The following is a 28,000-nucleotide window of genomic DNA, read 5'->3' as shown; positions in this document are numbered from 1 at the left end:
TTTGCAAAAAAGGCCACTTCCATTTATTTTAATGATTCTGCTACTTAAAAAAAAATCATTTCCAAAGTTGGTTGAGTACAATGGTTTGATATTTTTAATACAGCTATTAGGAAAATCAGTATTAGGTTTTCAGGGACTTCCAACTCAAAGGAGGAAGTTCTGTTTCAAGAATATCATGAAGGTAAGCAGCAAAAGAAGAGGCCACATGTAATTTTACATGCACTTTCTCTCTCCTTCCACAAAATTTATAGCAATTCCTTTCAGAAAGAACTTTGACCTGATGAATACAAAGAGAGAGGTTTACAACAAAAATAAATCACGTAAAGGCCAATCCCTTGGTATGCCTTAATAGGCCTCAAAATAACCTCTTTTTGAAGAGTAAGATTAAAAAATAATAAGCCACGTATATCCAGCAAAGCAGCAAAACATGTATTTTTAAATGAAGAAGAAACATTTTAAAGAGTCTCCTGAAATACGGAAACATCTTATTCAATTATGCCTGCTGTTTTATTACTTAACACAAAAAATAAATAAACTCGTCTCTGATTTTTCTCTTAAAGTATATCTAAATTCAATAAGTGGGCAGTCTTTTTTTTTTTTACTGCTTCACTAGGTTTTGTTACTTTAATGGCTTGAATATAGAATTATTTTTATAGATTACTGATTTCTAGTTCCAAATGAAAACAGTAAATCATAAAGGTTTTATTTCTATTGCGGCTGATGGACTATCAAAGGGAAGAAGGGAGTGTTGACAGAGACGGGGGATTCTTTTCAGCTCTCACACTTGGCTTTCTTGCAAGCTGGAAGAGAATCATCATCTGCTTCTGATGGTCGAGGTTTCTTCACTGTGGAAATAATTCCAAAAGCAGTTTTTCTAGTTTCTATAAAACAAACAGGGAAACCACAGGCCTTAAGTTAAGACCTGATTTAAAAAGATGTGGTTTAACAAGTATCACCATGTTACTTTGACTTAACAACATTAGTAAATAATAAAGCCAGAATAACTGCTATGGATACTGATGTCATTCACTGTTAGTACCTTGTCATCCCCAATGGATACAAATACCAGTATATTATTTACATCTAATTCATTCTAAAGGGATTACTCAAGGGTAAAACCGCAGGATAGGTTCTCTCCAATGGTCTGTCCACGGTACCTTAGACAGCCAGGGCCCAAGTCCCAGACTTTGGTGCAGCAGATGTTTTAAGTATGGTAGAAAGGCACACGAATCAAGAGAGCCTGGTCAACAGTCAACTGTGTTCCTCCCATGGTGATGACATCTGCTTACTTCACTTTACAGCACGTACTGTATCTGGGTCCCTCACTAAGTCATCTATGTACCTCTGAAGAATCAGTCGTATTGTATTAACACCCAGCAATGCCTGGTTATCTAACAGGTGTTCAATAAATACCTGTTGAGTGAATGAAAGAAAATCAAACTCACACATTTTCTGATCTCTCATATACTGGTGACAATGGATAAAGAATGGGAATTGTGAGATGTTAGGTCAGGCTGGCAGCAGAGTTCAACTTTAATCTATCCAATTTTAGCTAAAAATGTACTACTGGGCCAGGCCCTGTGTCATCTATAAAGGGTACTGAGATGCCTACCACAGAGATAAAAGAACGTGAGGGGCAAATGTAACGGGAATGGAGGCACCCATAAGAAGAAACTCTGCCTGGATGAATCAGGAAGGTATCATAATAGAAGTAACACTAGGAATACAGAAAAAAAAAAAAAAAGATGGGATTCCTTTGCAAAGGCATGCAGGAAAAGGGAAGAAGAACCTAGTATGTTTAGGGGACAATAAGCTGGTGTGAAGGAGGAATGTGAAAAATTTATGGGGAAATGGGGCTTGATGGGTAAGCTTAAGGCCATAACACCTTGAAAAGATCCAAATTTAGTCCTTATGAAATAAGGACTAGGGAGGAGAGAGAAGGAGATCCACTGGCTACAAAGAAGACAGAATCAAAAGAACTTCGATGAACATAAATTCAGTTAAGATTTCTTGTTTCAAGTAATAAAAGTCAAGTCAATTCTAGAGTTACATAGGCATGACCTTCTCACTTATCAGGATTAATTTACCAAGTCTACTGAATCTTTGCCAATTATTTAAAGTGTTCTAATTTGTAAAAGGGACAAACTTCTCTCAAGATCATTAGAACGCCAACTTCCTCTGTCCCTTCTCTACAACCTCCTTAGAATTGCTATTCACTGGTTCTGGAACCCTGAATGGCCCACCTAATCCTGATTCCCAGTAGAGAGCCTTCCAGTGTTGAATGGCAGCTACTATGTGTCCTAAGTCTTCTGTTTCCAGATATCCATTCCAGCACTGCTTTCAACCATTTCATGGTAAGGTTTCCAGACCCTCTAAGAACCTAGTAACCGTCTTCTTGTAGTGCTCCAGTGCACTGCTGTCCTTCTGAAAAGGGGCACTTGGGATAATACACACACCAGTTGAGACTTCATCAACGCAGAGGGTAATAATAGTGAGACTATGAATCCCCTTGCTTCAGATTCCTTTATTTCTTCTAGTGTAACCTGAGGCTGAATTCACAATCTTAGGAATCCACCACAATGCAGTCTAATATTGATCCCAATGTCAACTAAAAGCAGGGTAACTGTAATGTATCCTCCAGATGTGCTATTAATTCTGCAGGGACAGCAGCCATAACCAGGACTCTCACACTGTGGGAGGGTAATGCTACCTAGAGTCCATAAAGCCTCCTTTAGTTTAGCTTCATAAAAGCCTAGCTTTATACATACCCTCTGCTGAACAGCTGAGTTTTTTTAAGTGCAGAACTTCATATTTTTCCCATTACATTTTCTTATTAGCTTCCTTTTCATATTTTAGTCTACTTTGGAACACCAATTGTTATCCAAAATCTTGAGGACTCCTTATGTTCATTTAAAACAGACAAAAATAATGGCAGAACAACCAAAGCACAAACCCACATTTCTTAATTTCAAGACAATCTTGATAAAGTCCTAATGAATCTGGCCATTCCCAGAGCTTATGTGATATAGGGCCTAGCCTACATAATACAGTTGTCTCAAACTAAAAATGTTGAAAACAGAAGCAAAATCATCTAATTTACGGTAAGTCAATACAGAAATCAGTTCTCCCAAGTGGGGATCAGATCATTAAATCTAGAAAATCTAGACAAAACATACAAGGCCTCAATAACTCACCTATTCATACGCCAAATAACCTCGTCTACATGGAGCCTTATTCTGAAGTTTAAATTTATCTAGGTGATATCAAGCGAACTGCTTCATGACCACTACTACTAGTGCTAAAAATCACAGAGAGAACAAAGATAAAACAGATTGAAAGTATAAATTTTTCTTTTTTTTTTTTTTAAAGGGAAGGAAGAGACAGTACGTTTTGAAAAGTTTATTTACTTGAGAGCGCACGTGTGCACAGGAGGGGCAGAGGGAGAGGGACAAACTGACTCTGTGCTGAGCACAACGCCTAATGTGGGGCTCGATCCCACAACCCTGGGATCAAGACCTGAGCCAAAATCAAGAGTTGGGAACCTTAACTGACTGAACCACCCAGTCGCCTCTAAATTTTTTTCTTTTTAAAAAACCTCATCTTCGGGACGCCTGGGTGGCTCAGCAGGTTAAGCCTCTGCCTTCGGCTCGGGTCATGATCTCAGGGTCCTGGGATCGAACCCTGCATCCGGTTCTCTGCTCAGCGGGGAGCCTGCTTCCCCCACTCTCTCTGCCTGCCTCTCTGCCTACCTGAGATCTCTGTCAAATTAAAAAAAAAATCCTTATAAAGAAACAAAAAACCCCCCAAAAAACCCTCATCTTCATTCTCTAAAGTCTTGGCATAGCAAATATTTCTGGTTTAATTTTTATCATCTGATGAATATGAAGTTCAGTGGCTTCAAGTAGTGGAATTAAGGTGAGGAGGTAGGTTTATGTAAATGAAATGTGAGTAAAGATACAGAGTCTGCCCATAGTTAAGCATGAAAAAAAAAATGAGAAAAAGGATCATGAGTTGTATTAAATATGAAAAGACACTATTTGAGATTTTTAGTTGGGTTTTTAAAATGTATTTGCTGTTTCTGTGTTCCTAATAAATGGTTTATCATCAATTTTTTCACATTTCAGTTCTTGCAAACAATGACTTCAACAGGGGAAGCATCCCTCTCTGGAGATGAGAGAGAAGGAAGGTAGACGGGCCCAAACATGTGGAGCTTGGAAGACACATTCAGTACTCAGTTTTGTAACACAGACCACATTCAGTCCACAGAGTACACAAAGTCAAATCTGAAGCAAAGGGTGAGAAGCATTGGTGGGTAAAGTTAAAATAGGCTGAGCAAAGATGAGCCTAAAGGAGGTTTGCAGAGCAGGATAGTAAAAGTAAATAGGCTCCATCATCTTGATTAAAAAAGACTGGCTTGGGGTACCTGGGTGGCTCAGGTACCTGGTTAGGCCTCTGCCTTCAGCTCAGGTCATGATCTCAGAGTCCTAGGATCGAGCCCCTCATCGGGCTCTCTGCTTAGCAGGGAACCTGCTTCCCCATGCCTCTCTGCCTACTTGTGATCACTGTCAAATAAATAAAAATCTTTGGGACACCTGGGTGGCTCAGTTGGTTAAGCTGCTGCCTCCAGCTCAGGTCATGATCCCAGGGTCCTGGGATCAAGTCCCGCATCGGGCTCCTTGCTCAGTGAGGAGACTGCTTCTCTCTCTGCCTCTGCCTGCCGCTCTGCCTGCTTGTGTTCTCCCACACTCTCTCTCTCTCTGACAAATAAATAAATAAATAAAATATTTTAATAAATTAATTAATTAATTAATTAAAATCTTTAAAAAATAAAACAATAAAAAAAGACTGGCTCCTAACATGAGCATTTGGTGTTTTTATTGGAAGAACTTGCTCACCTCCGTGCAGAAGCACTGCTCGGCAGTTGGTGGACACGGCGGCCTTGGCATCACTTTCAGACAGCCCAAACAGTAGTCCTCTGGTGGGGCCATTAAAGCTTTCAACATAGCGTCAGCCAAGGACAGGGGACTACAAGAAACCCAACTGCCAACCCCGCTCCCCTGGCCACACCAAGAGGGATTTTCACTCTCTAGCAGTTCTAGCCTGAATGCAATGGGCATCTGTGAAGAGACTCAATCTAAGCTTTTATGATATAGAGTCCCTTCTTCCCCTTTTTCTATTTTACCCTTAACGCAGGAAACAAAAGGATGAAGCTCTCTACAACGTATGTAATTTATTTTTGAAATTTTACATTGGTAAACTCACAGTAAAAGGTTAAAAAAAACCCTTAAACTATAATACCACATCAATTTCCAAATTTCCTACATTTCAACAGCTTCCAACTCAGAAAAGGATACAAGTTTGCCACATCGTATGGGCCTCTTATTTCTAGAGGCTAAAATAAGGTGAACAAAAAAAGACAGGAGAGAAGTTATTCATAGTATTTCAATGATTTCATTTGCAGTAAATTAATAGGATGCTTAAATATCCAAAAACTAAGGGAGTTAACCACATCAATTTAAGTCCTTACAATTTTGATGGTTTTCTTAAGTTTCCAAGTTTCTAAAAGAACCCTGAAAGCATTCTGTAACAGCATAAAGAAAAAAACTTCACATAAACAAAACCTGCATCCCAGAAGAAATGGGGATACATTTTATTCTTCAGCAACCGCAATGGGCACAGGCAATTCAAAATGCAAATATGCAATAAGCATTCATTACATTACTATTAATTTATCCTCTAGAAACACGTTTCAAAGTTTTATAACTTGAAAAGTGAAAACAAAGTACTCACGCCAGACTTACCCTTTCTGCAGCACTAGACAGAATCACATTCTGCCAAAGAGAAAGCGTTCAGCATTAATTTCAGATAAATGAAAAAAAAAATGGAAAAGTCTTCTAATACAAATAACCAGTTATCACTTGCTAAAATTTAAGTTTCTACAAATACCATTCTTCTAAAGATAAGGTAAAGAATCAAAGTCAGAGAAAGACCTTAGGATCAAGAGCAGCCTACAAGACAAGAAACACAGTAAGCTTTCCCACTGGATCTTACAAAAGGTGAATTCATTTAAAAAACTACTTGAAAAAGTCCTATAATCTTAATTCAAATAATTGATGACAAACAATTGTTATCCAGACCATTCTTTTCAAAGTAGGTGAACTTCAAATTCCTTATAAAGGGTTTCAACACATCTTCCTCCCCCCACCCTGCCATTCTTCTTCCTTTGATGTTTCTCCTTCCCTTAAAACTTGCAGGGTTCACTGACATGGGAGAATTTGTTTCCCAGCTTTGAGAACTTTCTGCTTTAGGGAAAAGGAAGCAGTTAAACAATTCCAGTATATTAATAATAAGAATAAACTGCTAGATTTGAAAAACATCTTGAAATTTGGGAACCATACCTTTCCTTTGCAGACCTGCATCAAATTGAGGGCATTGGAAATTGTGTACCTTCTCATTGTGGAATCTTTGATAGCAGGGCTGTAGATGAGTTCAAAGCCAACGCCTCGGTCAATTGCCTTCACAGGAGATAAAGCAAATAAACTGTCAAGGAGAAACACACACTGTCCTACTTTCTTTTCTCTAAGAATCTCCCTCACCTCCCTCTTCAACCCCACCTTAGACCTCCCACATGTCAAGGTACAGCCTGAAACAAAGACAGATTCATGCCTGAATGGCACCATCCGCAGGGGAAGGCCAATGTTTGGCTCTATCTGATCAATAGTGGATCTTAGCTGTGGGGAAGCTGACTTTATATAAATAGGAATCATGAGGCAGCTACAGAGAGCAAAGTCCCAGTGGGGTGGGAAATGGGCTATTCCTCCACGAACTATTAAAAGGAAGATGGAGATGTGCTCCCTACACTTCCAGTAAACTGCAAAGAAAACAACAACAACAAAAATTAATTGGACCCAACAGTGTAAGAGACAAAGAAATGAAGAGCTGAAAAATGCTTGAAGAACAGGGTTGGGGACAAACCATAAGTGACTCTTAATCTCACGAAATAAAATGTGGGTTGCTGGGGGGAGGGGGTTTGGGAGAAGGGGGGTAGGGTTATGGACATTGGGGAGGGTATGTGCTTTTGGGTAAATTGGAAGGGGAGGTGAACCATGAGAGACTATGGACTCTGAAAAACAATCTGAGGGGTTTGAAGTGGTGGGGGGGTGGGAGGTTGGGGTACCAGGTGGTGGGTATTATAGAGGGCACAGCTTGCATGGAGCACTGGGTGTGGTGAAAAAATAACGAATACTGTTTTTCTGAAAATAAATAAATTGGAGAAAAAAAAAAAAAGAACAGGGTTGGGAAGGCCCCTCAGATGAGTCAATTATTATATATGTTGAATGAAGGAAGTATCGTGTCAAGTGCATGCTAAGAGTCTTATGTGTGTATTTAACCCTAATGACACCTTTATAAGGCACTGTGACAGAGACTGCTAACTGACCCCAATATCTGTTCTCCCCTTGTCCTTTACTACTAGAGTCCTGAGTTCTGGCTGGGCTCAGGCATGAAAGAAGCCTGGCCTCTTAACTATTTCGCCCAGCTCACCTCACCAGACAAGCTTAGTCTTTTACATGAGAAAAAGAAACTTCTTTCCTACTTATAGCATTCTTAATAGCTGGGCATCCAGAAGTAAGAAAACAGTCTGGAAGGGGTGGAAACAGAACTGAAATCCACGACCACACTGTCCATCTTTTCTGACGACCAGCTCTGTATCTTCATCCATTCATGACAGGTATGTGTTCAGCCAACTATGTGTGGGAATGGTGAGCAAATGCTGACATGGTTCCTCCCTTTTCAGAGCTTTTACTCTAAGGGGACTACCAAATAACTACCAAAACCCCTAACACTTCAACTGTGGAAAGTGCTATCAAGAACTTTAAGAGTAGATGATGAAGGAACTGAGTAAACAGGCATTTTCAAAGGGAGGAGTACACTTAAAGGCTCTGGGGTTGGAGGGAGTGTGGGAGCACAGAGAGGAGGTCATGGCTGGGGACAGGAGTGAGGGGGCCCCCTGTGGTGGGAATGGAGGCTAAGGAGGGTGGGAAGGGCCAACTGCGCCGGCCTTTAGGACTGCAGACACACTGATCTCAGCAGTGGGAAGCATCTGAAGGATGCTGGCATGGCAGGGGAAGGCCCTAGTTGGTAGCAGTACTCTTCTGAACGAACAAAGGAAGGACGGCAGGCACAAACTGGGCAGCACCTGGCAAGTGAGTTTCTATTACCCTCCCGTGTGGCCACAGGAGGTCTACTTCTTAATGTTCACAAGGAATGGAAAAACTGGTCTTCCAGAACTGGCAGCCCACCTTAAACTAATTCAGGTGCACATGGAAGGCCCCTACTTTCCCTTCCTGAACCGAGACTCCCTTTCTCCTATCCTCTAATCCTCCCTTCATTAACTTTTCCTCTTGCCTTAAGGTTCTGAGATTTTATTGTAGAATTCCTTACATATCTGATATTAGTTTAGTTAAAGTTTACATGGGATTCTCCATATTGCAACCTTCCCTGACAACTTCTTCCCACCTCTAAACCTTGGGCTTGTGTTGATTATTTCTGGGAATGGTGTCTGTGATGATACTCTTTGTGCCAAAGTTAAATGTGCACCTCGGTCTCCCTGCCTATCTTGTACACAGCTGGAGAGCAGCGTCATGATATTTCTTTGTAAGACATAACTGCCTTTTATGCAAAAAGTGTTAAATGTATTTATATTCTGAGTAGATAAATAGTAGCTTATAGGAAAGAAGTTATGTAATAATGCTGCTCACCACAGACTATTCATGTAAAAGGAACCAGGATAAAACTGGCGACTTATTCAACAGTTAAACCACAACACTTCCTTTAGCCAGATTCTCAACTATTTCCTTGGCTACTTCTCTTACCAAAATTAATAATTAGTCAAAGAAGGTGACATTTCTTCTTCATCCTGCTATTTGCTGAACTAAAACACAAGGCAGGAGGATGGAGAAGGGGAGAAGATGTGGATGATACACAGACCTGGGGGACCAGGTCATAAAGTACCCCCAACTGTATCTAAAATTTTAGCCCCCTCTGGGGATGAGATCAAAATAAAAACTCTTTCACAGGGGGAGGGAGAGAAGACAATAATCAGCTTAATTAGTCTTTAAGAAAAAAGTTCTGATTTTGCTCTTAGTACATTAATCAAGTTCACTTTTAAACAGCTAAGAAAAGTCTGAGACAGAGAAATTATACATAATGTGCTACTGACGGTTGTGAATATTTCTTTCATAATACTATACTTTAAATTTTTCAATGGATAAAATATAGACTCATTACCTGGGCCTGTTTCTAAGACCATTCTAATGTAAATTGCCTTAAGCTTGTCAAATGATTGTTCTTAACAGCCTCTTCATAAAGCATGACAGTGCCTGCCTGATTGGCTTTTGTTCACATCTCTGACCAAGGATCTAGAATAGGCAGATGATCAGATTTCTTTACTAATGAGAAGTAACAGTCATAATGACGCTACAAAGGGCAGGTCTGTGATACGTGATCAAGAAAAAACTGGTGGTAAAATTCCAAAAACTAAGCAAAGCTGAAGATGACAGGAAGAAAATAGAGAGTTGATTACCAGGCCAATATACAGATTCTCCGGTAATTTCATAAAAATTCTTTACTGAGTTCAAAAGGATTCAGCACCCTCTGGTGTAACATTATTTAAGGTAATCTGTTCATCTAATTCACTAATGAAAGTAACATAAAAAAGCAATAAAAAGTTTTACTTGTATGTCTGCTCCCATCTGCCCCATTCCCACCTCTTATAATCACTTCTATTAATTTGTGTCTTCTTCCAGGGTGTCTTCATACAAACATAAGTAAATATGAATTACATATTATTTTTCCTCTTTCTTACCCAAAAGGTAGCACACCATATTCTTGCTCTGACTCGAGGGCTCTTCTATGTCAGCTCCTAACTCCTGAATTCTGTTTTATAGCGGCACAGTATTTCACGGGAGAGATACAGCGGCGTGTAATTAATCATGCCTCCATCAAGAGACTTTGGGCTGTTTCAATCTATCTATAGAATAAACACTCAAGCTGGGTATTACGGGCTGAACTGTGTCCCCCCCTTCCTACCCACCTGAAAGGTATGCTAAAGTCCTAACCCTCAGTGCATCAGAATGTGACCTTACTTGGAAACAAGGTTGTTGTAGATGTAATTAGTTAAGGTGAGGTCACTGGTCTAAGATACACCCCTGATCCCAAGACTGGGGTCCTTACAGCATGACAACCACATAAAGACACAGACACAGAGGCAGAACATACTGCGAGACAAAGCCAGAGACTGTGGAGTCACACAGCTGCACACCAAGGACCCCCAAAGATTATTTACTGGCAAATCAGAAGCCAAGAAGGGGCAGAGAAGGATTATCCTACAGCTCCTACAGGAAGCGTGATCCTGATGATATCCTGATTTCAGACTTCTAGCCTCCAGGAGCATGAGACAATAAATCGCTGTTGTTTTAAGCCACGCAGTTTGTGATGCTTTGTTTTGGCAGCCCTAGGAAACTAATACACCAGGTCAGAAAGGGAAAGCAGTTGTAATTCAGATGGTTGTTGCCAAATCACCCACTTCCCCATAGGGATCGTTCCAATTTACACTGTTCTAGCAATGTATGAGAATGCCTGCTTTCCCGCAACCTTACGGCAGAGTGTACATCAAACTCCCAGGTTTGTGCCAATCAGTTAGGTGTTTTTCATGTCAATTTTTCCTATAATGAGGAATTTAAGTATCTTTCATTTTTGAGGGCCATTTGTATTTCCTTTCCAGTGAAATGTCTTCACATTCTTAATCCATTTTGGGGGGACTGTTCATCTGTGCTTTTTAGCTTCTCATTAGCCTTTTAGCTTTGAAATATGTGAAAATATTTTCACCAGTCTTTTAACCTTCTTTCTGGTTTTTTTGCCACACAAAATTGTTGATACTGGCAAGTTTGCTAGCACTGGTCTAAGCACTGGATCGATAAAGCACTCAACACATTTAGATTCACAATATGTGTGATGAAAAATAAAGTTTATAGAGCTCTCACACCCAACTCAAGTATATATGGCATCATTCCTGGAACAACTTCACTGCTTCAGACACTATTTGCTGGACACTTCTCAGTGGGGACTAATTGGACCATGAAGACAGAAATAGATTATAGTTAAAGGGAGTGCTGAGAGGAAAACATCAGGGAACAGAACACATATAAGCACTGAAATAACTCCATAAACTTGAAGTCATTGTTGAATGGCAAGAACACTGGGGGGGGAAAAAAAATCAACGGGAAAAATCAAAGGAAGGTAAAGATATGTGCTGCTTAAAAAAATTGTTCTTGAAACCTGAATTTCTAAAGATCATGTTCTAAAATATAAGATTATTCTATGCTTAACAAAGAGTTGTGCTGTAAAGTAATTTTAAATAGCATTTCCCAGTGGGAAATGACAGCAGATTTAAAATCAGAGATCGAGTACAATTCCGAAGTCAACTTGTGAGAGAAGTGTGAGCCACAAACTACCGAGTCCGGTCTTATCTGCATAATGGAGGTACTTCACATCCACGTGCCCTACGGCTGCTGGGCTGGAGCAGCTGAGAAAGTGCCTAAACCATAAGATAAGTAATGAGAAGTCACCGGACTGTCTAAGAAGACAAGCTGAATTTAATTTTTGAAATCCAACTATCACATGCTGAAGTTGTGATTTCCGTACAGGTTAGACTCCAGAAGAGGTCTGTAGGAGATTTTAGAGGGAATTACATAACTGACATTACGGTGCTCCAAGCATGTGTTGAAGATAACTAAGGGGGATGCAAGCTCTAAGTTGTACAAAGGAATGCTCTGGTGTGCTGCTCCAGCTCCTGGGCCACTTTCATGACCCCAGCTGTTGTCGTCTTCTAACTTTACTGAGGAATAACTGACAAATACCACTATACATATTTAAAGTATATAATACAATGACTCGATACGCATATACATTGTGGAATGATTACTAAGATCCACACAACTGGCACATCTATCACCTGACATAGTTAATATAACCTTTTTTTTTTTGGTGAGAATGCTTCAGGTCTATTCTCAACAACTTTCAAGTACACAACACTGTGTACTATGAACTACAGTCATGCGAGTACATTAGAGTCTCCGAAGTTATACTTCTTGTAACTGGAAATTTGTACCCTCCAACCTATCATCCCAACCTTTTGAGCTGATAACTGTCACATGGCTTAAGGCCTCTGGGAAGAAGACTAATGAATTAAGTATCTTAATGTTCCTGCTTTTTACTACCACAAAATAAAGGGATACATATCCTTTCTAAATTAAGATCTGTGCCCAATACGGTGATCCTTATAAAGTCAACCTATCAACTTTTCATGGCCAAAGACAAGTTAACTAACAAGTCCAAAGGAGCATGCAAGGACCGGGACCTAAGATTAATTATTACTCTTATTTACCACATTTTCTATCCTTTCATGGTGAACGTATTTCCGTATTTTAATGTAAAATCTTACAGCTCCATATCTAGAATAGATATTATTAGATACAAATAATACATACATATCATACAACTCTTACTTACCCTGAACAATAAGCTAGCTACCTCTTATTATATGTTTCTAGCTTACTCTTTCAAATGAAAAAAATGGGTATTGAATAAATATGGACTTTTGTGCTTCCTGACCAATTCACACCACAGCCTACTTCTACACTAGATGAAGACTAAAAATAATCCTGCACAGCCCTTCCTTCCACTCCATCATCTAGTTTTTATTAAACAACATATGTAAAATGTTCACACCAGATTTTTAGAAAAAAGCAGACACTGTGTTAAATACTGCATATCCCTCTCGCTTGTCAAATTTTTACTTTTCAGAATTCTTAAATTGAAATAGATGGGAATTGAGCCAAAAATATCCATCAAACAGCAGCTTTCCTGTACCTACAGATGGAACTGGAGGGTGGGCAGTCCTACTGCCACTGTCCCCACTGCCATCCTCCTCATGCTGCTCCAGTGCCCCACTTCCCTCCATGCCCACACTTCCTGCCAGACCCTGACAGCCAGATAAAGACTGATGACAAGGACGATTTGGCCATGTTCCCCAAGCTGCACCTTGATGTGCTAAATCTGACATATATTAATCCGACTGACAAATTCTAAGGAGCATCCATTGCAGGCAAGATTTTGCCGATAATTAAAAAGACCCAGCCCACAGCTGGTACACTCTATAAGCTTACAATCTGGGTTGAACAGTAGGGCACATTCATAAGGAACTAACTGAAAGCCCTTGCCAAAACAGCCATTGAGAAGCCTACCACTGTTGAAGGACATGAGGAGTTATGTGCTGTGCACTGCTGTCCATCTGTTCCATGGACTTGGCCTTCGCATCCCATGCTACTATCTCCTCCCAGTCAAGGGCATAGTACTGTAAGTGGGTTTACTCAGGCAAAGAAGTCTAGAAAATGGCCTTCCTTATTTATTAAGACAAAGAGAGAGGTTTAAAAAAAAAAAGTAAGCTGAATAGCAATTTACAGAGTGGCTGCACCACCTAACCGCAGAAATTGGATGGGTAGTTAGAGGCTAGTAAAAAGCCTTCTAGAGACAGAGCTTGCTATCTCTGAAGAGGAACAATATGTGAGGCCAATGAGACTGCCATCACCTCGGGTACTGTACTTGTTTGTGCCTTTTATCGCGGGTAGCTGGAGCATCTCAGAGTTTTCTTTTGACAGGGTACCAACCAGAACTTTCCCCATCCTGTGACTGACGGGTTGAAAGGCTTCTCCTTGCTAGCCTGCATTTACCACACTGCACAGGTGAGCTGCTAAAAACAACACAGATCTCCAACCTGAAAATGTGATGATTCAGGATTGTTTTTAGGGTTTATTTTTTTAAGTACCAGCAAGAAGACAGGAAACATGATTTGAGCTTAGTAAATACTGTTTTATGTTCAGTAGCACTCTCTGTATTTATCAGAAAAGAGCTGGTTTATAGTTTTCCCCTTACATATACGACTTTAAAATTTTGAGTCCTTTTCAAGTTCTTTAGTAGCATATTTTTAGGGCTGGAACCTAAGCCAACTTAAATTTTTCCACACGGATTCAATTTCTGCACACCACATAGATCAATGTTCTCCTTTCACTGTCTCCCCCTACTCTTGGCCTCGAGCCAATTCCTTAGCAGCAGCGACAGCGAAAGAAAGCTCGAGGAAGTTGTGATTCCACAGAGACAGAAGAAGAGGGGAGTTATCGATCTTGAAAAAGTGCCCAAGTTTTTAATTTTCCAATTCTGACAGGACAAGGTATGGAATGTGGACTGCCTGTGACACCCTCGGTCTCCTTTGAGAGGAATTCTTGAGAAGGGGAGACAGGTTTGGAAGCTGCTCTTCTGAAACAGCATCCTAACCCTTCCCCAGGACCCGGCTGCCCGCGCAAACAGCTAACCGCCGTGCTGACCCGAGAGCCATGGAGGTCAAGCTCTACCACCTTTCTGATGAAGACTGGCAAGGTGTGACAGATGGAAGATAAAGGGTTGGGAGAAACAAGAGAAACTACGTAGAAAGGTAAGGAGAATTCCATTGCAGAAGCAGGAACAAAACTTTCCTGAACACATGGCCACCTTCTAAGATTATTATAAAAGTGATCCTGGGCTTTTGAGTCAACCAGCGAGCTTCAGGGTAGATCATCCTGCTTGGACCTCGTCTGCTGGGCGTTCTGCACCCAGCTCCCTCCTCTACACACCCGCCCGAGCTCACTGGTACCTCAGGAACCCTCTCTGTTTTTTTCCCCTTACCTCTTCTTTCTAGATTGCCCTATCCCCTTACTGTTCAATGCTTAGGCTCTAAGTGTCTGTGATTATGGCTATCCTTTTAAGAAATATCCTTCATTAACTCTGGCTTCTAAGGTCTTTTAAATGCATCTTAATAATTTACTGGATAATTTTTGTTTCAAGTTCCCTTTCTACCTCTAGTCAGCTTTCAAAAATGAAAATCCTCTTTCCTAAACTGCCTATTTATCATCAGCCTTAGGTTTTTCCTTCTCAAGAATACTAGGTCCTTCTGCCCCTTTTCCAGTTTGTTAACGTGGGTTTGTACAGATTCACATATAAAAAAGAAAGTACAACACTCACCACATTAATAGGTGGTCTTTTGAAGTAAAATGGCAGTTTCTCTGTTACAGTTATGCAGACTAAATCCACATCTAAATGTGTACAAGCGACCTGTCAAGAAAAAGACCAAAAACAGGTAAAGACGAAAGAAAGAAATGGCACACATTAAGAATGAGAGACATAGTCAAATCTGATTTAAGGAAATATAAATTATATATGGTTCAGTCCACAGGCATCATAATGGTGTTGAAATGTATCTGTCAATGAGTAGCCACTCCTTCACATTCGGTTTGAGTAGTTTAACTGTAACCGAGCTGGAGCACAGTGGTATGTCCACGGATCATCTCACCAGACAGAGCCTGGAGACCCTCTAACTCATGGTTGCTACAGAAGGGTGGGATGCTAAGAGAGGCTCACTTTTCGGAAGGCTACATCAGATTGTTCCAGAAAGTGGTAACTAACTGTTCCGGAATCCAGGAAGAAATACAAGCCAAAGGAATATGAGCATGGTCCATTTATTCCACAGATTATTTATTTTTCTGCCAGGAACTGTCCTAGGACTGTGGCTTCTATCAGACTACTGAGGGGCTAGGATACTAGCATAGCCCTGCTGATGGCATTTTGTTCCAACTAGAAGAGAAATAGTCTACATAATGGGTGTAATGCATAAGTTGTCTCCATAGAGGGGAAAGATGATAAGCAGCAGCGGTGGGGGGGGAGGAGGAGGAAATGGAGAAGGAGGGTGGTGGTGGTCAAAGCACAGTTGTCACAAATCAAATGATGCTGAATGTATTTTTCAACTTCTAAGTTCCCTTTCCTTTGTTCTAATTTTTATTCTTGCTTATTGATCAGTACTTTGCATTTACCTCCAAAAGAGGTTTGAAATAGCTTTCAAAAAAACGAAACAAAAACATACAAAAGAAAATAGATAAGGAAAACAGAATGAAAAGAAAATCAGAGGAACAAAATAAAGCTGGGAAAAAATTACGAGCATAAGAGTATAAGCCAAAACCACAGCTAGAAGATGCGTATCTGGCTCTGATTTGGCCTTTACTTGATTTACAGTGACAGAAAGAATTGTCTGTTTTGTCGCGTACTGAAAACAAGCCTTACTGACAATGCTGGTGTAGACAGACTTGATGAACAAATTCAAAATGTGAGGTTGGCTATGCTGGCAAACTAACACTAGGGCTCTGGTCAGAGGGGAAGGGCAGAGTAAGGAAGAGGGGTAAAGAGCAGGTAGTAATATCCCCCATCTGATCAGCTTGGACTTTTAGCAGTGACAGAAATGTTACATCTTGCCTCTCTTCTTCAGAATTCCCACTTTGGTCATCCCTATCCCCACTCCAGGGCTTTAGGAAGAAGCAAGCAATGATAGAGGCTGCCTGGCTTTAGACGGTCGTAGTAACTTAGGAAGCCTGGGAAGTCACACTGTTTTGCCAGAAACACTTGGCTCATAAACAATCTGCCCCATCCCAACTGCCACAGCTGTCCACCTCATAAAAGACTCACTGAGAATTTGATAAGAATGGATGAAAAGCTCCGAATAGAAGATAAAACAAATTCAGCTTCTGGTCACCATTTTTAAGCTATCAGAATAGCAAAGATCCACAAGTTTAGTAATCCACTGCTAACAAGAGAATAAATAAACAAGCACTCACAGGGTCTTTGAATCAGTACAGGATCTTGAAAAGGATTTTACAACAGGTGTCAAAAATTTAAATGCACACACCAGCAATTCACCTGTAGGAATGTATCCTGTAGAGAGCCTGTGGAAATATATTCTATAGCCTTATACCCAACAAATGCTCAAGAATATTAGTGCGAGGAGAGTCATTGCAATACCAATCACCAAAGACTAGACACAACTTGATACTCCTTTATTTTACTTCAATAAAATATAGTCCCTTTATGCAACAGAGTATGAAGACTCCAAGGGAATGAAGTACATCTGTAATTGATATTATGGAACCATATATACTATGAGGTGAAAAAAAAAAAAAAAAAGCATGGTGTTAGAAAGGAAGGAAGGGTGGAAGGAGGAAGAGGGGAATTAAGGAGGGAAGGAGTATGTATATAATTACTGCTGAGAAGATACACAAAAAACTGTTAGTAGTGGTTGCCAAAGGAGAAAAGGGAGAGTTCCAGCTGGGAAGAAAAGTGTACATTTCAATACATGGCCTTTTGTCCCGTTTGAACTTATCATTGTTTTTCATCTAAAAAAAAAGTGGATTCATTTTTTTAAAAGCCCATCAAGGATTCTTCCCCAGAATAAGGCTAAATTAGGTTCTTTTTTTAACAGATCTATTGCTCATTTTCCCCCTCTTACATAATGGCAGCTAATTAAAAACAATCGTGTTGGTGTAAGTACACATATTTTAATAAACGTTCATTTACAAAGGACAGCTCCACTTGGCTCCCTCTGACACCTCAAACTTAAAATGTTTCAAACTGAATTCTTTTGTTATTTAATTTTCTATTAATCCAAGTGTTAAACTGATACACTTAGGAAACTATAAAATAACAGCCCATTTTACATTATAATGATATACTTCCAAAATCACTAAAACAGATTATGTTCAAATACTATTTGCAGTTGAGAACCTGATTATAGTGGTTTTGCCAAGTTGCGCATTAAGCCATCTCGGCTCTTTTTTTTTTTTTTTTTTTTTTAAAGATTTTATTTATTTATTTGACAGAGAGAGATCACAAGTAAGCAGAGAAGTAGGCAGAGAGAGAGAGAGGAAAGCAGGCTCTCCGCCCAGCGGAGAGCCCGATGTGGGACTCGATCCCAGGACCCTGGGATCATGACCTGAGCCGAAGGCAGCGGCTTAACCCACTGAGCCACCCAGGCGCCCCCATCTTGGCTCTTTTCACCTTTCAGGGACTCCTATGAGGATTTAAGGAAGGCATAGTCTCCAAACTGCACATACCCACAAATACATTTACTTTTGATTCAACAGAACTGGGAGAACGGGAGGGTAGAGGTTCAGTCTCCCACAAATCCCCTACATGGGTGTCAGGTTAATACATGTTGGTACTTTATGAGAAATAAGATGTAAGGGAGAGCCAGACTTACCCAGAGAAAAGCGAGATGTCCACCAAGGGTGACTCTCAGTCTCAAGTGTGTGTATATGAACTCCTCTGAAGAATTTAACTAAACTGGAAATTATCAGGTCTTACTCCCAGTAATAAACTCAGTAATAAGTAGGGCCTAATAACCTGCATTTTAACAAACAGCCCTGTCAGTTCTGAAGCTGGTGGAGCCAGCTTGAGGAGCACTGCCTGGAAGGTACTCCCTCTCCTGAGGAGCCTCCGGTGTTGCACATATGGTCTCCGACAACACTCTTTGAAGGCTACTGCATGGATTTCGGAAGGAAAAAAACAGACCTTCTATTTCCCTTTATTTTTCAATTCATTCTCTTAAAACTTGTTTTGTGTGCGTGTATTGTTTAAAAAATCACACTGACATAATGAAACATACACATAATTTATAAGAAAATAAACAAGGTACTGGGGATAAAGACTCAATTTTTTTTTTAAATTGATGGAGTACAAAATCAAAGTACTTACTTCAAAGCGCACTGGACTAAATAACTTGAATTTTCCTCATCCTGTTCAGTTGCTTTAAATCCTAAATGGGAGTAACTCAGAAGTTCCCGAAGCTTCTATGTAATGCCGCCTGCCAAATTCTGTGGTCATTGACTCCCCTTACAGTCTTTCACTTCTGCCTTAGCCCCTAGGGTAACCCTGGAGAGGGAGGGTTTATCCATGAGATATCTTCCAGATACTCCGAATGGAAAATCGTTATTTCCCATGGAAACAATGCTATTTAAGGTGGTTAGATTTTAAACTACTAAGTGTTAACACGTGTGTGTGTGTATTTGTTTTTGTGACTCTAAAATTTTTTAGAGACCTTAGTTTTAGAATATCACATCTACAGGGATGCTTGCTTAAATTCTAGATAATCTACTTAAAAACCAAACAAATAAAATCACTTAGAGAATACAACCTGCTAAGCAACACATTGCTTGCATCCGACCCAGTTCCAAACCATGATATACTTCTAAAACCTTTAGGATTAAAAGAAAAATGTCTCTTAAAATTGATTTTCTATAGAAAACAGGGAGAATGCTAACTTTAACTGTTCCTTAATGAATGGGAAAGATGTGGACAGATAAAAGGAAGATGTTCCAATTTTAGAATCTGTTTTCATGTAACTTTTCATGTAACTCTCTGCATAGTCTGTTCCAAACAAATACCTTGTATGTTATTTATAGCTTTATTCTATCTTCAGGGGTATTTCTAACCGTTCTACCCACCATACAAAGCATGTGCTCATGCTTTTGAATTCACACAATCAGAGAAAAACAAGTACAGCTGACTCATTAGCAACCTAGGATTGAGGGGTGCGAACCCCTCAGAAAATCTACGTAAAACTTCTGATTCCTCCCAAATTTAACTTCTGTTGACCAGAAGCCTTACTGAGAACATAAATAGCTAATGAACACGTTTGTATATTATATACTGTGTTCTTACAACAAAGTAAGCTAGACAATAAACATTACTAAGAAACACATTAGGAAAGTACATTTATAGTATTGTATTTATTGAAAAAAATCTGCACAAAAGTGGACCCGTGCAGTTCAAGCCCATGCTGCTCAAGGGTCAACTGTAATAAGATAAAATTGCTAAATGAAATTTTAATGTATTCTAAAACCCAAAAGTCCTGGCTCTGTTATATACTATCCAAGATTTAAAGCAAATCATTTAGCCTAAGTCTCAACTTTCTCTTCTAAAAAATGAGGATAATAAAGTATATATGTTCTGTTTATTCCCAGATTATTGTGTTAAAGAAATAAATATGCAGAAGTTTCTGGGAAGATATATGAACATATGCTTCTCCACCATGTTATATAACTATCAAAAATATAAATTATGTGCACTTCAGAATCAATTAAAAAAATAAATGGGCAACAAAAAATTAGGTACACTGCCAACTTTCAGTCTAGAGTTGCTATTACTTAGAAAACTAAGCTGCTCTTCAATGAACTTGGATATGCTCATATTCCTCCTTGGGGTTTCAATACTGAATGAGAATCTCCTATGGGACTTGGAAAAAACAAAAAAACAAAACAAAAAAACCCAGATATTCTAACCCCAAACCGAATGGATCTGAATCTCCAGTGGGGGAGATCTGAAAGTGCCTGGTTTTCACTAGTTCCACAGGGGCTTCTGATAAATAAGAACCACTTGATCCCACTCACCTTTTTCTGAAACAAAATTCTTGATAATTACTATAGTTGAGCATTTTATGAAGGGCATCACCAAAGTAAAAAAAAAAAAAAAAAAACACAGACAATTTTTGCTATTTCCTTGAAGTAATATAAACAATTAAGAATTGATAGTTGCCCTAAACACTAAATTTAATCACACATCAGCCTCCTTAGTTAACAGCTCCCTCTACTGGATAAACCAAAGGAAAATCATCCTATAATTTCAGAACACATTTTGCTTAAAAATGAGTGCTGGGAAATGTGTAAGCCTGACGATTGTGAATCGTCCTGAACCCCTGCGGCAAATAATATAATATATGTTAATAAAAATAATAAAGTAAAAAAAAAATGAACTGGCTGTGGGGCGTCTGGGTGGCTCAGTGGGTTAAGCCTCTGCCTTCGGCTCAGGTCATGGTTCCAGGGTCCTGGGATCGAGCCCTGCATCAGGCCTTCTGCTTGGCGGGGAGCCTGCTTCCCCCTCTCTCTCCGCCTCTCTGCCTACTTGTGATCTGTCTGTCAAATAAATAAATAAAAACTTAAAAAAAAAAATGAACAGGCTGTAAAATTAAAACATCAAAGATCAGTACTTTTTTTTTTTTTTTTCTGCAGTATCCTTTTGGTGAGTATAGTTTTGGTAGTTAGCTATTTTCTTCAATCTAGATAAAAGAACTTCCTAAAAGTAGCTATGCCTATTTTACACAGTAAAACATTCCTGAAAAACTATTACAGCTGATTTTTGTTCTTTCCTATAATCATTTAAAATGTGCAGAGTGAAAAAAACAAAATACCCAGTGTGCTCTGTTTCAACTTGACAAAATAGACCATGCATGCTCAACAATGTTCCCTCTTGAAAAGTCATGGAAATGGCAATTTTAAAAATACAAAAGGAATTAAATTCATAAAGGCACAAAGAACACAAAGGGCAATAGAATCAGCAGATGGCTGATTCTGAGAACTTCTCTAAGACTAAAGGCCGACATGATCTTGCTAGCATATGGACCACACCTCAGAGCACGCAAAGGAGAAAGCCAAACCCAGAGAGGACATCTCTTATGCCACAGCAGAACTCTGCACCTTTCTTCCCTCATGGGTAGCAATGCATGGTACAAAGGGCAGAAACTGAGGTGATTTCAGAGCTTTGAATGAGACAGAACAACATTCACCTAAGAGACATTTCAGATGAATGAACGAATAAGTGAATGAAGCAGAGATAAACAGAAAAAACCTTGAGAGACTCTTTCAATTTGAGCCCAGCAAATATCCAGCAAGATGAACAAAACAACACATGCCACCTAAGCACCCCCTTGTGAAATTTCAGAATCCCAGGCATACATGAAAAATCTTAGAAGTTTCCAGATGGAGTGAAACAGATCACCTGCAAAAGCAGAACATCAGACTTCTTACGTAAAATAATAAATACTATGTTCTCTCACTATCTATTACTTACATACTCACATGAAAAAGTTTTTCTGTCTTTGGAAAAACTGCAACGATATCATACAGCCGGACCCTTGAAGACGTTGCTCTCTAGCAGTATAAAAAGAATGTTATTGTATAATAATCAAGAGTGTACACATGGAATTCTGACTTGTAGTCTAGATGCATTTATTTTAATCACGTAATATTTCTTACATGCCATTTCTGCTTTGCTTTGTATACGAGGTTTTAGACCCCACCCATCACCCTCCTTCCCACATTGTAACCCTTTAACTGCATACCAAATTGTGCTTGTGATATAAAAATCACAAGCTGATAGCTGGTGCTCTTACACATGAGTGGAGAAGGTTACCAGATATTTCTGAGCACCTACTGTGTGCAGGGCACTGGGGATATGAACTCATTCAAGGCATGTCTGGGCTCTCAGTGGAACTCACCATTTTTTTATGAGACAAGAAATACACACACTAAACATGATACAATTAGGCTCACAGTAAGGATACTGTTAAATATAAATTAAAATGCTAGATGTGCAAGAAAATAGGAGTAGGAGAGGGATAGATCAGTTAAACAGTTATTGCTTAAAAATGAAAATCTCAAACTTAACACCATATGTGTATGTCTATGAAATGGTTGGAAAACTATGCAGCTGAGCCCTGAACATGGGTTCACACTACACAGGTCCACCCATACATTTTTTTTTTTTTTAAAGATTTTATTTATTTATTTGATAGAGAGAGATCACAAGTAGGCAGAGAGGCAGGCAGAGAGAGAGAGGAGGAAGCAGGCTCCCTGCTGAGCAGAGAGCCCGATGTGGGACTCGATCCCAGGACCCTGAGATCACGACCTGAGCTGAAGGCAGCGGCTTAACCCACTGAGCCACCCAGGCACCCCATTTTTTTTTTTTTTTTTTTTAAATAAATCTAGTACAGTACTGTAAATGTTATTACTGTTACTATAATGTTGCTGTTATGTTATTAGTAAGGCTTCTGGTTGGCAGTAGGATGCCATTAGTAGTGAAGTTTTGGGGGAGTCAAAATTTATACACGTATATTTAACTATGTGGGGTAGGAGTAATGGGGGTCTGTGCCCTCATCCTTGGCATTGTTCAAGGCTCAACTGTATGTTCAAACACGGTTTCTGAATGATGGGATAATATGTGATATTTCTTCTTTGCCTAATTGTACCTTTAAAGCTTTTACCTCTGATTTTGTAGAAAGAAAAGGCATTCTAAAAATCAGAGCAGGAAAGGGGAGGGGCGAAGAGAAGCAGAAGCAGGCACGAAGGGCTGCTGGGCAGACATGCTGACACAGGGCAGACCCCGGGTCTTAGAAAAGTTAGGACCTAGGATTCTGTGCCCTCTGCTTGCCCACTCCCAATTGAAAAGGAACAAAAAGGGGTTACCAGGATGCTCATGATAACAAGAGAGAATGAACATCTTTGTGACCCATCAAATTCAGCTCCCTTTAGGTCTACCTGGGCCCAGAGAATCAGAACTTGGCTTTCTACTTTTGTTTTTAAGCAATGTTAATCATTATAAAAGAGGCCAGCCCTTCCTTGAGGACTCTTGTTCTATGGCAGAGGAGTCCACTCCAGCTCAAGATAAAACTGCTCACATTTTCAGGATCTCTCTTTCTCTCTCCTTCATTAGATCCTTCCCATCAGCAGGCACACTCCTCTCTCCCAGCTACTAAAACTCAGAGATAGCAGGTTCTTGTCTGCCAACCTCCCTGTGCCTTCTGTTCCCCTATGGAGTCAACTTTGCAAGCAAAGTCAGCATCACACACTGTCTGCATTTCCTCCCATCTCTATCACTTCCATGGAGGTGGTTTTTTGCTAAGGCAACCAATGACTTCTTGTCAATTCCAAGACCTGTCTGAGCCCCTCTCCTGCTGGACTACTGGGGCTCGAAGATGCTGCTGACCCTTCCTCCCATTTCCCTTCTCACTTTGCCCATTGTCTTCCTATTTCTCACAGTCCCGCCTCAGTCTCCAGTTACAATTCCCCTTCTCTACTCCACCATTAAATGCTGAAGTTCCTCAGGACTCTGTCTGAGAACTTCTTCACACGTCCACGCGTGAACCAGGGATTCTCATCCATTTCCATGACTTCATTTACTCTCTACAGAGAGACGGCTTCCAAATCAGTTTCTTTAATCAGATCCCTCTTCTGAGGGCCACGCCGCTTTTTCCAACTACCCATTTTACAAATGCCACTGGAATCCTTACAATAACCCTTCCAACCTGCTTCTCTTTTTATGTCCTGTCTCAGGAAAAGGTACCACCATCTACCTAGCGGGCTGATCAGGCAGTGCTGGGAGCCACCACATTACACCCAATCAACCATGGAATCCTGTCAATCCTCAGCCCCTGCTAAGCCTCTTAAATCCCCTTAACCCCTCTGATCCAGTCTCTATAATGGAAACATCATAATTTCATTCCCTCATTTAAAACTTTCAAGGGCTTCCAACTGCTTACTCAGACTAGATCCCTAACCTCATCCCAGGTTAGCCAGCTCACAAGGGTGAGCCCTATTGGTGTTGTTTCATTTCCTAGAAAACACCATGTTTTCTTGGGGCCCAGAACCTGTGCCTAATCCATCCTGTCTGGGGGAACACTCTCTCCCATGTGCGCAGCACCTACATAACACTTACTGATTCTTCTGGTCCCAGGTGGAACATCACCTTCCTCAGAGTATCTTTTATTTACTACCTCCAACTCTTCAAATATTCCTCACATTCTTAATTATCTGTTTGGTGCTTGTCTTGTCAATTAAACTATAACCTTCCTAAGTTCAACAATCCTGTCTGTCTTATTCACAGCAATATCTCTGGCACCCACTGTACGTCTGGTTCATGTGAGTTCAATGAAGAACAGCTGTCAAAGGATTTGTTAACTGTGGTACCCCTCTATCTGTGCCAAGAGTAGAAGAGACTGTTATGTTATGTTATATGAATTCTGAGGATAAGGAGAGTAGGCAGGTATCCTAACCGGGGGCAGGGGATTCAGGGATTCAGGGATTCAGGTGGTGAAGTTCAGGCTGCCTGGGTGGCTCAGTGGGTTAAACATCTGCCTTCGGTTCAAATCATGATCCCAGGGTCCTGGGATCGACCCCCATATTGGGCTTCCTGCTCTGTGGGGAGCCTGCTTCTCCAACTCCCTCTGCCTGCTGCTCCCCATGCTTGTGTTCCCTATGTCAAGTAAATAAATAAAACCTTAAAAAAAAAAAAAGTAGGAAGTGAGGTTCAACATGAACCAGTACAACTTAAAAGGCCAAAAAGAAGAAAAATTAACTTACCAAAACATTACAGTGAGATGGATCTGAAACGATAATCGTCAATCTAGTTAAAACTTTGATCGGTCTTGATTTTCCCTATAATCAAAAACATTCTATCAAAAAAAGTTCAAATGCCAATGAGTGACTTTCCTCTTTACCAGTGGGAAGCAGTCATTAAAAGGTACCAGCAATAAAAGATAGTGACGATCAGTAAAAGCTAGTCTTCATTACCAAATAATTAGTAAAATAAAGATGTATATGTGTTAAACTACATAAAGAGATTAAAGGTTATAGGACTTCAGGGAAAAAGATCATCAAAGAAGTACTGAATTCATAGTAAGTGAATGCTTCAGGGAAGAGCTGAGTTTTGTGGAAAAGTAAGACTGGCAGAGGAAGGAACAGTGCCCGTTAGAAAACCCTACATAAAATTGGGCATGTTTGAATAGTATTATGGTTCTTAAACAACAAAATACCCACCTGTACAATTGGCAGAGTTGTAAAGAGTTCAGAAACAGCTACTGGTTTTTCAATTTCCTATAAAAAACAATAAACAGTCACCCTAGATCATACATGTTAAAGGAATGAAGCATAATGGAAAACTTATAGGGGGTTTTCAGAAAAGTTAATTTCTGGTGTAGAGAAACACTTAAGTTTAAAAAAAAAAAGTAAAAGGAAGAAAGCTGGAAATCAGAGAAGCAGTTGGAACATCAATGGAGAGGAGAGATGAAAAACAGTTTTTAGACTGAAATAATCTAAAAGGTACAGTTGTTGGGCCTGAAGAGAAATATACGCATTTACATGCACGTGTAAGAGGGGAATTAATAATGAGTCCATGTCAGTAAAATAAAAAGGAGTAATACTGGGATTACAATTCAGTCAATGACAACGTACTTTTAAAAATTACTTAAAGTTGTTTAATTAACATCACCTCAATTTTAAGAATCTTTCTACCATGCCCTAATACTTCACAAAAACTCTGCACTGCGGGGCACCTGGGTGGCTCAGTGGGTTAAGGCCTCTGCCTTCAGCTCGGGTCATGATCCCAGGGTCCTGGGGTTGAGCCCCGCATCAGGCTCTCTGCTCTGCAGGGAGCCTGCTTCCTCCTCTCTCTCTGCCTGTCTCTCTGCCTACTTGTGATCTCTCTCTGTTAAATAAATAAAATCTTAAAAAAAAACAAAAAACAAAACTCTGCACTGACTCAACTGTTAACATGTAAAACAAGATAGTACACAAGAGGGTGCATTTAAGAAATATGCTCATCTGTAGCTTCCACATTACCAATATAAACAAAGATAATTGTAAATGCTGGTTATTAACTTCAGAAATTGTTTTTTACCTGTTTCTTTTCCTTGAATTCAACAACATGATTGATGGCAACAACTGAATAGCCAACTGAAAAGAAAAATCGAACATTCTTGTTAAATGGGACAACCTCTTCCCTGTATGCACAGGCTAGGCTCAATTCATGTCAAGATTAGGGATCAGTAGGAACAGTGGTTGTGGATATGGGCTCTGGTGTCAGAACACCTGCCTTCAAATCTACGGGTTACCACTTACAAGTTACTTAACTTCAAGCTTCAGGTCTTCAACTATCAAATGGTGTTAAGAGAACTTAACCTCACACAACTGTCATGAGAAAACAAGATAATAAGCACAGGATGATTGAGAGCAGTGCGTGGCACAGAGACAGGGCTCTGTTTGACTTCTGTGATGTATTATTAGCACGATACTTTTTTTTTTCTCGCTCATTTCTTTTGCTTTTTACCCTCTCTACTTCCCTCAGAGGCCCTTTTCCTAGGAAAAAATGGAGTAATCACTCCTTCACACCACTGCTCACCTCCTCTTTCCAGCTGCCCACCATCAGTAGATTGGGAACTCTCTGGAGGCCAGGGCCCTGCTTTATCAGCTCAACACAGCATTTTTCTGGACATTCGGACTACCAAAAATATGTCTGGATCATGACTCCTATTTTTAAGTTATTTAAATACCAATGGGGACGACAGGACGACATGAAAGATCATGCATATTAATACCAGAAGAATGGCTCTTTCTCTCTCTCTCATCTGTTTGATTTCCTTCTTTCCTTCCTCTCCCTTAAATTGTTAATGAGCATCCATTATTCGACAGGCTCCACAGAAACTTCCTCATTTTTAAACTTCTCTATCCCCACACTTTACAGTGGAAGGAAGAAGACAACACTCCTGATTAACTACAACCATTAAAAAGGATCTCTCAGGGCTTTGGCTTCCCTTGGATTCAAATATGCCTAACATTCTTGCATTCTGGCCATGCTGCTCCACTCCCACTCGCATAGTACGTCTTCCCTCCTCCCCCTACCTCCTCTTCTTCTTAATATTGTTCCCACAATGTCACCCTCACGTCCCTCCCCCCTTTTCTTTGAATTTCCACAGCTTTACCCAACTGTGCTCAATTCCCCGAAATGCTCTGATAGTGCCGTGAGGCGGAAAGGGGTGATACCAAAAGCAGTGGCGTAGGTGACTTGTACACTCGGAAGCCCAGGCTTCTGCCATCCCTCAGCTGTGGGGTTCTATGCAAGTCTCCCATCCTCTCAGAGCCTCAGTTTTTTCAATTGGCAGGTAAGAAGGAGCTGGACCGGGTAATAACTCCCAGGTGCCTTTGAGTTTCCCGCGCCCAGGATCAGAGCAACACCGCGGCGGCATCAGCTACCAGGGACATCCCAGAGATCTCAGGAGACCTGGACGAGGACAGGCCCTCGAGTCCCTCTTGAACTTGGCCCGATGGTCTGGAAACAGCGAGACTGGGCAGGCACCACGGCCCGCAAAGCCGGGGAGACTCACGGTGAGCGGCGTTCTCCACCAGCCCGCGAAGCGCCTTCAGATCGGAACCCGCTCGCAGGTCCAAATCCGCGAACACCGCCATGCTGAAATCACGTGACC

The 28,000-nt window shown here is 40.4% G+C and overlaps 1 protein-coding gene across 2 annotated transcripts; it reads right to left on the bottom strand.

Annotated features, from left to right (window-relative positions):
• On the bottom strand, window positions 1-27,998 carry RPP30 (ribonuclease P/MRP subunit p30). Of its 2 annotated transcripts, none has more exons than XM_044240086.1 (11): window positions 27,902-27,998; window positions 26,419-26,474; window positions 25,560-25,616; window positions 25,104-25,178; window positions 21,825-21,896; window positions 15,115-15,204; window positions 6,399-6,515; window positions 5,802-5,831; window positions 5,355-5,392; window positions 4,896-4,975; window positions 1-881 (listed from the first exon to the last, which is right to left on the bottom strand). In XM_044240086.1, the coding sequence occupies exons 1-11, from the start codon at window positions 27,981-27,983 to the stop codon at window positions 772-774; spliced, it is 807 nt and encodes a 268-aa protein (XP_044096021.1). In that variant the 5' UTR covers window positions 27,984-27,998; the 3' UTR covers window positions 1-771. The 2 variants fall into 2 exon arrangements, with proteins under 2 accessions (XP_044096021.1, XP_044096022.1); XM_044240087.1 differs by having other exon boundaries at window positions 1-845.
• Between the last annotated feature and the right edge of the window lie 2 nt (window positions 27,999-28,000).

The sequence above is a fragment of the Neovison vison genome, chromosome 2, assembly GCF_020171115.1.
Source record: "Neovison vison isolate M4711 chromosome 2, ASM_NN_V1, whole genome shotgun sequence".
Lineage (NCBI taxonomy): Eukaryota > Metazoa > Chordata > Mammalia > Carnivora > Mustelidae > Neogale > Neogale vison.
This window is presented reverse-complemented; position numbering and strand designations above follow the sequence as displayed.

What these genes read in the sequence shown, in the direction of transcription:
- RPP30 (XM_044240086.1), bottom strand. Translation starts at nt 27,983, where the DNA reads ATGGCGGTGTTCGCGGATTTGGACCTGCGAGCGGGTTCCGATCTGAAG. An exon ending in CATCTCACTGTAATGTTTTG is followed by an intron (nt 21,897 to 25,103) that starts GTAAGTTAATTT and finishes TTATACTGCTAG; the next exon opens with AGAGCAACGTCTTCAAGGGT. An exon ending in TGTCTAGTGCTGCAGAAAGG is followed by an intron (nt 5,393 to 5,801) that starts GTAAGTCTGGCG and finishes ACCTTATTTTAG; the next exon opens with CCTCTAGAAATAAGAGGCCC.